This window comes from Sminthopsis crassicaudata, chromosome 3 (assembly GCF_048593235.1).
Source record: "Sminthopsis crassicaudata isolate SCR6 chromosome 3, ASM4859323v1, whole genome shotgun sequence".
NCBI lineage: Eukaryota > Metazoa > Chordata > Mammalia > Dasyuromorphia > Dasyuridae > Sminthopsis > Sminthopsis crassicaudata.
In genome coordinates, this window is record NC_133619.1 from 454,549,973 (window position 1) to 454,562,878 (window position 12,906).

General features: G+C 31.3%; 1 protein-coding gene across 1 annotated transcript in view; it reads right to left on the reverse strand.

The window, feature by feature from the left end:
• The window catches only part of PSMD14 (proteasome 26S subunit, non-ATPase 14), a 109,465-nt gene that overhangs the window by 17,773 nt on the left and 78,786 nt on the right, over positions 1–12,906 (reverse strand). Inside the window, 3 exon segments of the mRNA XM_074303285.1 lie at positions 533–658; positions 3,082–3,156; positions 8,599–8,706. Coding sequence (XP_074159386.1) covers positions 533–658; positions 3,082–3,156; positions 8,599–8,706 — 309 coding nt within the window.

Here is a 12,906-nt window from a genome sequence, read left to right on the forward strand (position 1 = left end):
TGAATTTTCACAAGGAGCAATACATATGCTGTAAAACTTTGATGAATTTTACACATACTTAGTCCTGGTTCATATTATTTCAACATTATATCCTCAATATAGAGCAGAGTATATATCATACCTTATACTATCATATTTTTTAATCATCTGAATTATGTTCCTAATACTTCAAATATTTTCTTAATATGGTCTCACATATAAATTTTTTAAGCAAAAGAACAGCAAAGAAGCAAAAGATACATTTCAGCTGAATAAAAGGTTTGTATGACTAAATAATATCTTTTATAATAGTTTCATCAGGATTTTCTTATACTTCAAAAGAGCACTGTTACTTTATTGGCTTAAAAATCCTATAGAAGACTATGTATCAAGAAAGAAACTTATAGAAAAATCTTAGATATCAATGTATTTTATCCTTATCTTTAAAAGTAATATAATTTTAGAGAAAAAACACCAAATTTGAAGTTATTTAACTACTAGGTAGCAGAAAAGAATTTTATTTTTAAGAACTTAATTATTAAAAACAATTTACCTTATTGTAATTTTTAGCTAATTCCAACATCTCCTTTACTACAGATTCATTGAGTTTACAATGTTCACTGTAGTCTTGAAGTGTCAAACCTTCCATCCAACTCTTCTTATGCAAATTTAGCAACATCTGAAAAATAGTCATATCACAATTACCTGCATCAACAATTTCATTTCCTTGACATGAATAAATTAAAAACTAAATATAATAAGTTTAATGCATTCACAAATATGCTTATTTCTAAGCTTAAGCTTACTGAATGTTCTCATCTGTAAACAAGAGAGTTAGACTAGATGGCCCTTAAGACTGTTCCAGGTTCTGAGCTAAAATCTCATAAATTTATGGACTCATTAAAAAAATGCCGTATATATACAATGAAACTAGAATATATTGCACAATCTTATTTCCAAATGCAAAGATAAGAAGTCATTATCTTGAATGGTGTAGCAGAAAAAACTCTGTACTATTTTCAAAAAACAAAAGACTTCTAAAATTTATAACTTTTGAAGATTATTTGACACAAAATTTTCACCCTTCTAACACATAAATTAGAATTGACCCTGGGCTTGTAGTTTCAGTGATATGGAGAATTCCTAGATGAAGAAATGCAAGCCAACAAATTTTCTCTACAAACTTCAGAGAGTTGTTTAGAATATTTTGTTAATAATGTTCATGTAACCCAAGTTGATGCTATCAGTAGCTACATATGCAGTGAAGTTCTCCTCGAATGAAAATGACTGTAGTTAGTATACTGGCTTCTACCCTTCTTCTCTATTCTTTTGAAGACACTGCCCAGGAAGCTCAGAATAGAATGGTTAAACTCTGACAACTTCCCTAAGACAAGTGGTGAGAGGCGAGTTTTCTATCACTTAGAAGCTTTTAAAAAGCTCCTTCAGAGGAAAAGAATATTTTTATCATGTCTCAGAGTTAGAGGATTAAGTTTGGGGTTCAATGAATATGGTTGTGGGCAAGGGTAGAAAACAGGACCTATGCTGCCAGATTGGGGTAGTTATTATCTTAAGATAATAACATCCATTAATTTTTTTTTAATCTGAAGATTGTAGTATAGGATATCTGCAAATTGGATGGAATTCAAAAGTCACTTAATTGCATATTTCCAAAAGGCAACATTTAGAGAAATTTTTTTTTTGTATTTTTTGTTTTGAATGTTCAGCTATTGCACATTTTTTATATACAAAAATATATACAACCTGAAAAAAATATTCAAACACAGAATAATATTTACCTCTATCCTATCACTTTTATTTTAAAAAATGGGAAAAAAAAGTAGAAAAAGAAATTTGAGTTTCTATGATCCTACTTCATGTAAGTTTGGGAGATGGGGTTCTTTCTTCTCAGGTACTTTTGGAGGTGGCAAATCTATATCTTACACTCACTTAACAAAAAACAAAACAAAACAAAACAAAAATACAGATGGACATGCAGATGAATATTTATATAACTTTCACTGAGACACTTTTTTTTAGCCTAAAAAGCAATAATACTGGATGGGTACTGACTCTAGAATTCAAACAGTAATATTAAACAAGAGACAGAATTTCACACTTAATTGAGGTTAAATAGAAAAAAAAGTTATAGCAAAATCCTAATCTATCCAAGATGCCAAGAAATTTTTAAGACAACAAATTTAGAAATTTGAAGAATGGTAATTTTGAACGTGAGGTCATTAATTAACAGAATTATTTTCTCTATTTCTCTCTTTTCCCTCTCTTTCATGGAGCCCAAGTCTTTTATCTTACAGAGATGTGTCCTTATACATTCATGAACCTAAACCCCCTACTAAATCTGTATGGGAGCTCTGACATTGGTAAGACTGCCCTTTCTTTGGTAAGCCTGGCTACCCCCAACTTTCATAGTTCATCAATCTGATGACACAGTACGGACTAGGTTAACCCAATACAGCTCAGGACATCTAAGCTTAATTGATTTACCAGGCTCAACCTCCCCACAGAGAGATTACAGGTGTGTAGCACCAAAACTGGCTTAATAATTTTCAGCCCTATTCTAAAAAAAAAAAAAAAAAAATTACTCAGAATATAATTGCATACAAATTTAAAAACCTGATATTTCATTCAATGTATTTTCCCCAAAATGAGGAACCTAAGCCTCTATTAGTTAATAATTTAGCTACAAGTTACAGTAGAGAAGCTTGAAAAACCACACAACTTTATGGATAACAAAAATTTAACCGGCAAATCACAAAGCTGAGAAAAGAAAAGGTTTTATAATCTGTCAAAATAAACATTACATTGGATTTATTTTTATTAGTCACTTCTCTCCGGCTTTAGCATCCAATGATTAGTCTTAATTAAACATGCCTTATGGAGGAGAATATGTAACCTATTCCAAAGGAGCCTTTCCTTTATTGTCTTCTACAATGCAACAGGAACACGGTACAGAAGAAAATACTGGAGACAATGATAACTGAAGAAAGATGACAAATTAAAATTCAAATCACAATGTTGCAACATGCCATAAGAGTTGAAATAGTTTTTTTTTTTCCTTTCTCTAAAACAAAAATTAAAACTTACCTTCTGTTCTAGCTCATTCTTTCTATAGTTGATAGTAATGGAGTAATAATGTCTATTCAGTCCATGGATTAATGCCTGCAAAAATTTAATGATTAGAAAAGAGGTGGGCAATTAAAATTTTTAAACCTTTATTTAAGAAGCACAAATTACAGTACTAAACAGCTTAACATCTACTGTAGGTTCTATAACACTATGTATGTGTCAGTTATTACATTTACTGTCCATTGAAAAGGGTATGTTTTTCTGAATTCTGACGCAAGATTAAGAGAATTTGTTCTAGCAACAAATTTAGAAAATTACATTAGAGAGGTTAATTAACCCTATTGGTTTCTATGTAGTTAAAGCATGTTATAGAATAGCTCAGACTCACCTGAGCTGGTGGATATAAACAAAAACTGCTAGATTTGCTGCTGTATATTCAGTTAACTCTCTGACTTAGTTGCTATCAAAAAAGAAAAACAAAAGGCCAAACATCTAATTCCTTCATTACATCTTCATGCCTTTCTACTGCCCTCCTTATTATCACTTCTTGGAACCCCAAATTTCCTTCAGTGTTCATCTTAAGCATCACCTTCCACATGAAGCCTTTTTCTAAAACAATCCTGAATGTGTTAGGTATATCTATATACAGAATATCCTAGAACTGCACTAAGATGTTTGGGATGCCCTGTACATAAATGTTGCCTCACTGAGCTTAATATCAAGATTTCTGATAGCAAGGACTATCTGTATATCTCCAATTCCTAGTGCAGCACATTGTACATAGTAGTCACTTTAAAAATACTTGTTGATTGATGGAATATATTTCTATCCACATCCCTGATTGGCGTTTTTTCCTTTAACTCTGGTGGATTCAAATATTCCCATATATACATAGCTTAGAAATAGAAACTTTTCACTAGTTTTTACCTTCCCAAGTAAATAGCTTTGGTGGATAATTACATCCATTTAAAAATTAATGAATTGTAAATAAGACAATGTACATTTTGATATTCAACTTCAGTCTAAAAAAACTTCTGCTACTAATTTGTTTTTAAGTTTAAGGAACTAGCTTCTTATGCGTAGATGTATAGAAATTTAAAAAATACAAATTCCTGACCAGTGATGGTCAGAGATGTGTGTGTGTGTGTGTGTGTGTGTGTGTGTGTGTGTGTGTGTGTGTGTGTGTGTGTGTGATGCCAATGAATTGCTTCTGGCATCTAATTTGTTCTGGCCCCTTAATTTAAATCAAACTAGGTTGAAGATGGGACAGAAAGAAAGGGAACATAGTGTAAAACTGAAAAGTACAGAACTTAGAAGAACATAAACTCCTTGAGGGAAAACTGTTTGTTTTTTTGTTTTTTGTCTTTTTAGGGCCTAGAATATGACATATACTTGTTGGATTGAATTAGCTTTCAAATAAGGAAAAATGCTGAATATATGAAAGTTAAGAGGAAAAATGTCAAAGGGGAGTAGATATATATCAACATGGCTTCCTAAATAATAAATTCAAATTCAATCTATTCACATGTGATAAAACCACAAACACTTGCTGCCACTTGGTGGGGACGTACTCTAAATGCAGAAAAATTTTTTTCCCCTAGAGTTTGAATCTGTAAACCTAATTATATAATAGGAAATTAGCAAAGATTAAAGTTAAAAAAAATTTTATACATGTGATAGTTTTCTTGACAATCAAATATGGCTGATATTTTATATTAAGCTTCACAAACTTTTTAAGAGTCTAGGAAAATAGAGGCAATTCCTTGCCTACAGGTTATATTACAAATTCAATAATTAAGGCAGATATTTAGAATTCAGAAAATGGTTTGTCATTGAAATCATGAAGGGTAGCTATAGTCTTAGGCCGCATAAGTCCATTTAACCTATAGCATGTCCAAATTATTGAACAAATAATATTCAAACTACCCTTAAAAGGATTCTTTTAGAAACTTTATTTTGAGTTCCGATTTAGTGATTATTTGTTTTACTGACATCTTAAATTCCTTGCTTACCTTTCTTTTCCATAAAGGATAAAAACCTTTACAAAAGAACATTGATCTGAGATGTTATTTATTCTAAGCTTAAAGGGACTTGCAAGAATAACTAAGCAGGTGAATAGTAGGAAATTTGGGGATGAAAAACTGGCAAATTCCCAATAATTTCCTCAATTAGTTCTTCATACAGAAGCTTATTATTTTGTTTCAAGTGGGTTCCAAGAACATATTTCACTCATATTAAAAACTAAAAAAGACATTCTAAAAAAGGGGGAAAGAATTGATATTATAATTATTGTAATTTTGACTTATCTATCTCTGGACCAATAATTTAACTCAGGTAACATGAAAAATGGTCAAGTTCTAAGTACAATGCTCAGAACAGAGCAGGTAATAATAGAGATTAAGGCAGATGGCTACTGTCAGGGACAGATCTGACAAGCAAGAATGGTGAGTGCTTCAAAGTAATAAAGACTACATGGTAGCAAGTATAGACTGTAGCCACGTGGTCACTAATATCACCAGATGACATGTATATCAACTCAGTTCATGTGCCTAATTTTGTAAAGCAAAGTACAAATAGACTCAAATCTAAATGGCTTAGAGTTGGAACTTATTTTGGATGATGGAAAATTTCAGATAAATGAGGAAACCCTAACATACAGAAAATCAAATCCACTAGGGCTGACAGAATGGAGAATTCATTGGTAAAGGAAAAGCAGGAAATAGATCATGATTTGAATTGCCAATTATAATCCAAAAGCAAAAAAGACATGTAAAAGGCTTGAGCTGAATTCAAATAACTTCAACTACAAATTTCTCTGCTCCCTATTATACTAAGCTTTAAAAAAAACTAAAAATATTTTGCTAACAGTATACATTTAAGCTGTTTTTTGGTAAGGTTTCATTATTGGGGGTAGAAGAGAAGTTTTTCAGGAAATCTAACATTGTAAAACTTAACAATACAGAGCTATTCTTAGGACATGAAAATATTTTTAAAACATTCATTACATCTTCATGAGGTAGACGATCCAACCTCATTTACTCTAAGAGTATTCTTAAAAAATAAAATTTTTCAAAGCCAATTTTTATAATGAAAAACTTTTAAAAAGCTTTCAGGGGGCAGCTAGGTGGCACAATGGATAGAGCACCAGACCTGAAATCAGGAGGACCTGAGTTCAAATCTGATCTCAGACACTTAACACTTCCTAGCTGTGTGACTGCGGGCAAGTCACTTAACCCCAATTACCTCAGAGGAAAAAAACAGTTTCAGGATCAATTAAATTTCAGGAAGATTCTATTAATTTCAATATTTCACAGGTTGCTACAGATCAGATAACACTTTCTGTTATATGATGATACATTAGAATAATAGAAAAATTTTATTACAGTATCATTTTCATTCCCTGTCAATGATATTATATAGGGCTTCTATGATATAACACACAAAACCAATTTGGGGCTAAGTTACACAAAGGCACACAAATTCTCTAGAAACATGTTATCTTTAGTTTGAAATGACTATGGTTGTTTAATCATTTCAATATATTTGTTATAAACAAGTTTTAAAGATACCATTAATTGCTGGAGTAGGGGTTGGTATCCCAGAGGAAGTATTCCCATTCTGAGTGGAAAGTTACTGTAACTGTGTCATACCAGAAGAGAACGGGTTATCAATGTGCCAACCTACTTTTAAAAAGCTGCTGACCCTTGTATTACATATTCTGATGAATGCTTTAAAACTCCATCAGGGAATATTACTGCTTACTTTGGATTCTTTCTTGGTTCCTTTCTTTACAGGTGAGTCTAAAATAAGTAAGGAAAGGTTTTAAGGTATAGGGTTTGTTCTACTTTTTTGGCTTTGCCTCATTTAAGTATTTAATATTTTGAAAGTGTCTTAGAACTGTAAAACACTCAAATAGATGTCATTCTGATGGGTGCTATATAAATTGTGAAATAAATAAATATATTTATAGATTTTAAGTTGAAAAACACCGATCTGCAAAATGAAAGAAACAACAATAACAATGTATCTAATGCTACCAGGTGCCTGAAAGTTTAGTCTGGCTAATACTTTATAAGGAAATCGGAGAATTTCAGCAAATATCTTAAAAGGTAGGATAAAAATAAATAAATATATGCAACCCTAGTTATAAGAAAAAAAATGTAGCTCATTAATAACATTTAGACTTAAAATTCATTTAAAATGACTAACTTAAGTGACAAAAAAGGTAGCTAATTTAAAAAATGAACTATGCAACAGGTGGCTGTTGACATGCAATTAGTAAACTTCTGGTAGAATTATGCGATGCTGTAATCACAATGATCTTAGATTGTGAGATGTTACTTAACCTTTTGCAAAAAATAATGAAGCTGTATGATGCTATGGGGGTTTACCAGGCAGGTCATTATTACAGGCTAAAAAGGTCCAGTAATATATTCTCTTGAAACATGCATGCATGGGCTTGTCTGTACCCAATCAAAAACACTAGTAGATTATTTCATACTCATTATACTTCACAGTTTTCACTTATAAAAATCAAAAGCAACACAATTTGGTTCTTTAATTCAGCATGTTTCACTTTGATCAAGACTTTTTATTAAATGATTGTTATAGAATTAGGTAAATAAAAATGTTAAATAGTCAAAGTTTGATAAACTATGTTTAACAATCAAAGCCACAAATCCCCAAAGACAGTTATCTGATAGTACTAGGTGGAGGAAGGAGAGATGTAATGGCTACTATATTGTCTTTGTTCTATATGCTCTATTTAACCACATGTACGATTATTTCTCTGTTTTTAATTAATCTTCAGAGAAGCAATTAGCGCTATGGTCACAAATACTTGTGCATTTAAAGGCACATTTAAAATAATTTTTGCAGGCAATAAAAGTCTGTGTAAAAACAATGAGGCATGACAATGACTCAAACAAAACATTAATCACTCAAGAGGATAGTGTCTGAACTTGAACAATTCAAAACTTTCAGCAACAATGCCATACTAGATAACCCAAAACATAGGCTCCAACTTTTAAAAACCTTTTAATATAGTTACCTTTTAGAGTTGTTGGGCTTTGTTTTTTTTGGTTTTGCTTTTAAATCAAATAAAATTAAAAGGGAAAAAATTCTAGGAATATTAAAATTATCTGTGACTTCTTTTCACTGTTACCCGATTTTTACTTACTAGCACTTCTTTGATACTGCAGGGGTTTCTTGATTTTGGACAATAGATGGTAACAGCTTAAAAATGAAGTGTAATACACTCAAAACTATGTCTAACAACATCATGGACATACAAATCAGAAAATATTTGCTAGGGTAAAATGCTTTAAAAATATGTTCCTAAAAAGGATGCCATAATATTCAAAAAGGCCTTTGTTTAATTATTCAAATTCCCATTTAACAATTACCTTCCAAAGAACCATAAAGATTAACTTGCATGCCAATTAGAAAGTTATATTATATTTTAAAATTACTAACCTGATAAGAGTCCAAAACTATAAATCAGAGTTTAGGCACATTATCAAAAAGAGGCATTACCTGGATAGATGGCTTGTTTAAGTGACCCAGATTTGAAGTTGTTTGTCTGGGTTCATGTCCTAAGACCATCATATTAGCATTGATCAATCTGAAGGCATCAATAACAACCTGTAAAAACAAGGTGTCAGGTCAATTCTTTTTAGAGATTGCAAGCGATGATTCCAAGCAACAGTGGACAAGGCATGATCAACTTGCATCTGTTTTTGGCCTATTTCCAGAAAATCATTTAATTATAATATTAATAAAAAAGAACCTCCTGCTGACTGTGCCATCAGCACACCACCCTCTATCTTGTAATGTAAGGTGACACCAATTATTACAATTTTCATGAGCTTCATGTGAGGAAAAATATTAATTTTGAATCCTTGTTACTGTAATACGTCATTGCTAAGCTTCTATTATATAGCCTCCATTGGTGTGCATATGTTTTGTCACCTAAATTTTACCTCATCCAAATGAATGACAAAGAGAGACTAAAACTGAAAGTGAGCACAAGGTAAGGGACCACAACTAAGGCCCAGGCCTGTCACATCAATTATACCACCATGATACTTGAAATGACAACAAAATTATAACCAGCTAGGAACTTGCCTCCTATATTCTGTGCTAGTCAGATGCCTTTCACTCCTTGTGATTATGGAAGAGTTTGAATATCGGCTGATGGCTTTAAAAGTCCATGCCAGTGTCATGATCATAAGTTAAGAAACAATGTAAGAAGGCCAAGGTCATTTGTGATTTAAGAGGAACAGTACATAATTGATAACCACATTCTAGCACCACTACAAATTAAAAACAAAAACCCCATGGCCAAATTTTTTGTGCTAAATTTAGTCATTATTTTTTGGGCTTTACATTCTTATACAACACAATTTCACTTCTTTCAGAACAAGATATATTATTATCTTGCACTTAACATTAATTTCCCTGTTTATTATCACTAAAGCACTACATAAAGTTTAAAATATTATAAAGTATGATTCTCTGGTGCCTTTTAAAGAAGGCACCTTCTTTTATATAGAAAACATTTCTAATATAGGTACACTATCCTTAAAACTTAAATAATAAAATACTAGAATTTTCTCTTCAAAATGTGTTGTCATAATTCAAGGAGAAACAAGGGATAAACATGAAAGTAATCTTAATTTGAAAATAAAACAAATTGAAAAGGGACGTTTCAATAAGGATTATGCAAATATATTAGATATTAGAGAAGATAGTTTGAAGACAAGAAAAAAAAAATCACACCTTCTAAAAGATTTGCCATGAAAAAATATGTACTTGAGAGAGACAGCTGTTAACAGATTTAACATGTCATGAGAAATAAAGTATTTCAAAGCTTTTATACTATCCTGGTCAGTTAGTAAATTCATTTCTAATTTGATTTTAAATTTTAGCCCTTCTTTAAGAATTCTGTTATGTTACTCTTAATTTCTTCATTGAACTTAGTTACCTATGTGCCAAAAAAGTTCAATAATTTAACATTTATTACTTCATGAAGAAAACACAGTTTTTAAACTCTTCTATATTTCCCTACATATAACATGGTCTTGTTGAATAAGCTTATTTTGAATCCATTTATTAGTTTTATCACTGTATACAATTTTTTAATGGACAGAATAAGAAAAAACACCATCTCTTGAAGGTCTATTTATTTCTGATGGTATATTTTCTTCAGATAGTTTAACTTTTAAGGGCATGGTCACAATAAGTTATTCGGTTAAAGAAGCAAGAGAGGACAAAAGTAATTTCACATTTGTTTGCTTATTTTTTGGGGGAGGGAGGAGAAATAAATATTTTCACAAGAAAATAAATAATGACTCTGGAGGGGAAATAATTTGCTAACTACTTTGTTGTAGTTTAAAATAATGATAACCTGTATACAGATGAAATTTTAAATGGCTAACCTTACCTACTAATGGTAATGCAACAAAACATCATTATCTTGGTATACTTATTTTTCCTAATGTATCTATTGATTTTATTACTAGCATTGAGAGCAGTAAAGGTTTATAGCATTTTGGATTTTGCTGTATTACCCCAGACTGGTAAAATTCCATGAAATGTAATACTATAATGCTTAAATACTTTTCTTTTTTACACCAAACATTATATACCAATGGTAATACAGCACACAGCTATTTTACATGTGAAATATCTGTAATATTTCATAACTATTCTAAGCAAATATAAAACTTCATGAAAAGGAAAAGATCAGTTTGAGTAGTTATCATGCCTTGTTAAACTAAATCTAAAATATACAACTATCAACTTCTATTCAGAAAACCAGAGGAAAAGCATTTAAATATCTAAATGTATCATTCAACTAGTTTATGAAGGACTACGCAAAATGAAATGAATAGACCGACAATTTCTTAGTAGCAATATAACCAATAGAAAACGAATACTTTAACTACATCAAGATTAAAGGAATTCGCTGCCATCACTATAGCAACTGTCTTAAGGAAGCTAACATGCTCAACAACCTGCAGGACCAAAATTAGACTTAGTACGCAATAAAGGCATAAATACGGCAAAATAACCTACATTTTAATTTCTGTACAATCTTACAAATGCTTTCTGCACTACAAGAACAAATCGGTTCCTCCTTTAGAGCTTATCAAAATAAATAGACTCATTAATGTCCGGTGCACTAATGAGCAATGGGTGAAGTAGGTGTTAATTATACCACAGTAAGATTCAAGAAAAAGCCCTGGTGAGCACTTGGAGGTGTGTACAAGCTGAAGGCTTTTTTCTATGTTTGTGTATTTACAGCATGATGCAATAGAATGACAGCAAAGTGGTCACTGCATAGCTAAGAATGGAAATCTCAGACACAGCAACATGAACAGAGAACCCCCAAGGATTAATTAAAGTACAGGGGAAAAGTCCACTTTTTCTTCAACTCTTTGAATTTTTTCAACAATTTGACAGTTCACATTTTTTTTTCTTCTCATAATGGATACACATGTTCATTAATCTAAAGCAGCCTATACCTTTCAATGCAAACAACTGACCCAAAACAGACTATATGAGATTACCTCTCAATATGTAAAAACCAAAAAATCTCCAAGTTCAAGATGAATATTTTCAGGAATATGAGATAGATTTTTAAAAATGCATTTCCACACTGAAGTCAATATACCACACTGAATATCTATTCACCATCCTGACCATTTAATATTTTCTGGTACAAATGCCTTGAGACTTTTCAGAGGTCACTGCAACAGTAGACAGCTTATAACAAAACCATTAGCAGTTTGGCTAGCTTAGGGAAACCTCTTACTTTCCTTTTTTGTTTATTATCACTGCATGAATCTGCAGCATATGATAGTTTATAATTTCTCAGGCTTGTTAAATTCATGTTAAAGGTCTGTTTTCTTGTTGAATAAATTTTGTTCATATAATGCTGCCTATTTCATACACTCAGTCTTTAATAGCACCTTTGGTCTATGCGCAACTCACAGATCAAAACAGAGGACTAAAATAGGGGTTGATGATGCTATTTACATGTGTGATTCCTGCTGTCTTCTTGTTAGTAGCTTTAATATAATAGAAGACCTTGTCTGTTTTGTAATTAACACATCTTTACTGGAGAGATATTTGGAAGTGATTGCTGTGAATATACTGGTTAGTAAAATAAACACAATCACACACCACTTTCTGTTATCAGACAAATTTGTGAATTGTACACATTATACTCCAGATCAACAAACTGTGATATAACAGCCAAGTAGAAGACACATATTTATATAACCCTTTATTTTTCTGAAAATATGTATTCACTCTGACCTTGCAAATATAATTAGCTTGTGGGATGTGCGGATTTCAGTACCATGGTTGCTTTACTAATTGCAACTCTTGGAAATAGATACTAAATATTTGGAAGCTGCCAATACAAAATAAAAACTGCATCATTTTGTACATCTGTCTTAGCTTGTAAAAGCTTAATAGTTTGAAAATCAATAACTATGTTCCTTATTTACTCTAAGCATGACCAAGGGTCAAAGACCCAGAATTTGATTTTAGTAATGAGAATGGTTTGAGGAGCCAAAACTGCAATCATTTCCAAATTAAGTTTAAATCCATGACTTTTGGCTTCACTAATGAATATGCTATAATTCATCCAATATGCTATTCATTTTTAAACTCGTTTTTTTTTTTTTTTATCACTTGCAGGTTACTCAAAAGACAATTTTTCAAAAATCCTAACCTATTTTAACTATATATTTTAATGATTTCTATAAAGAAAAAAAACTACATTTAATGCAAATTCTTCTTTAAAAAAAGTTAATAGGCATTTTAAAGAAA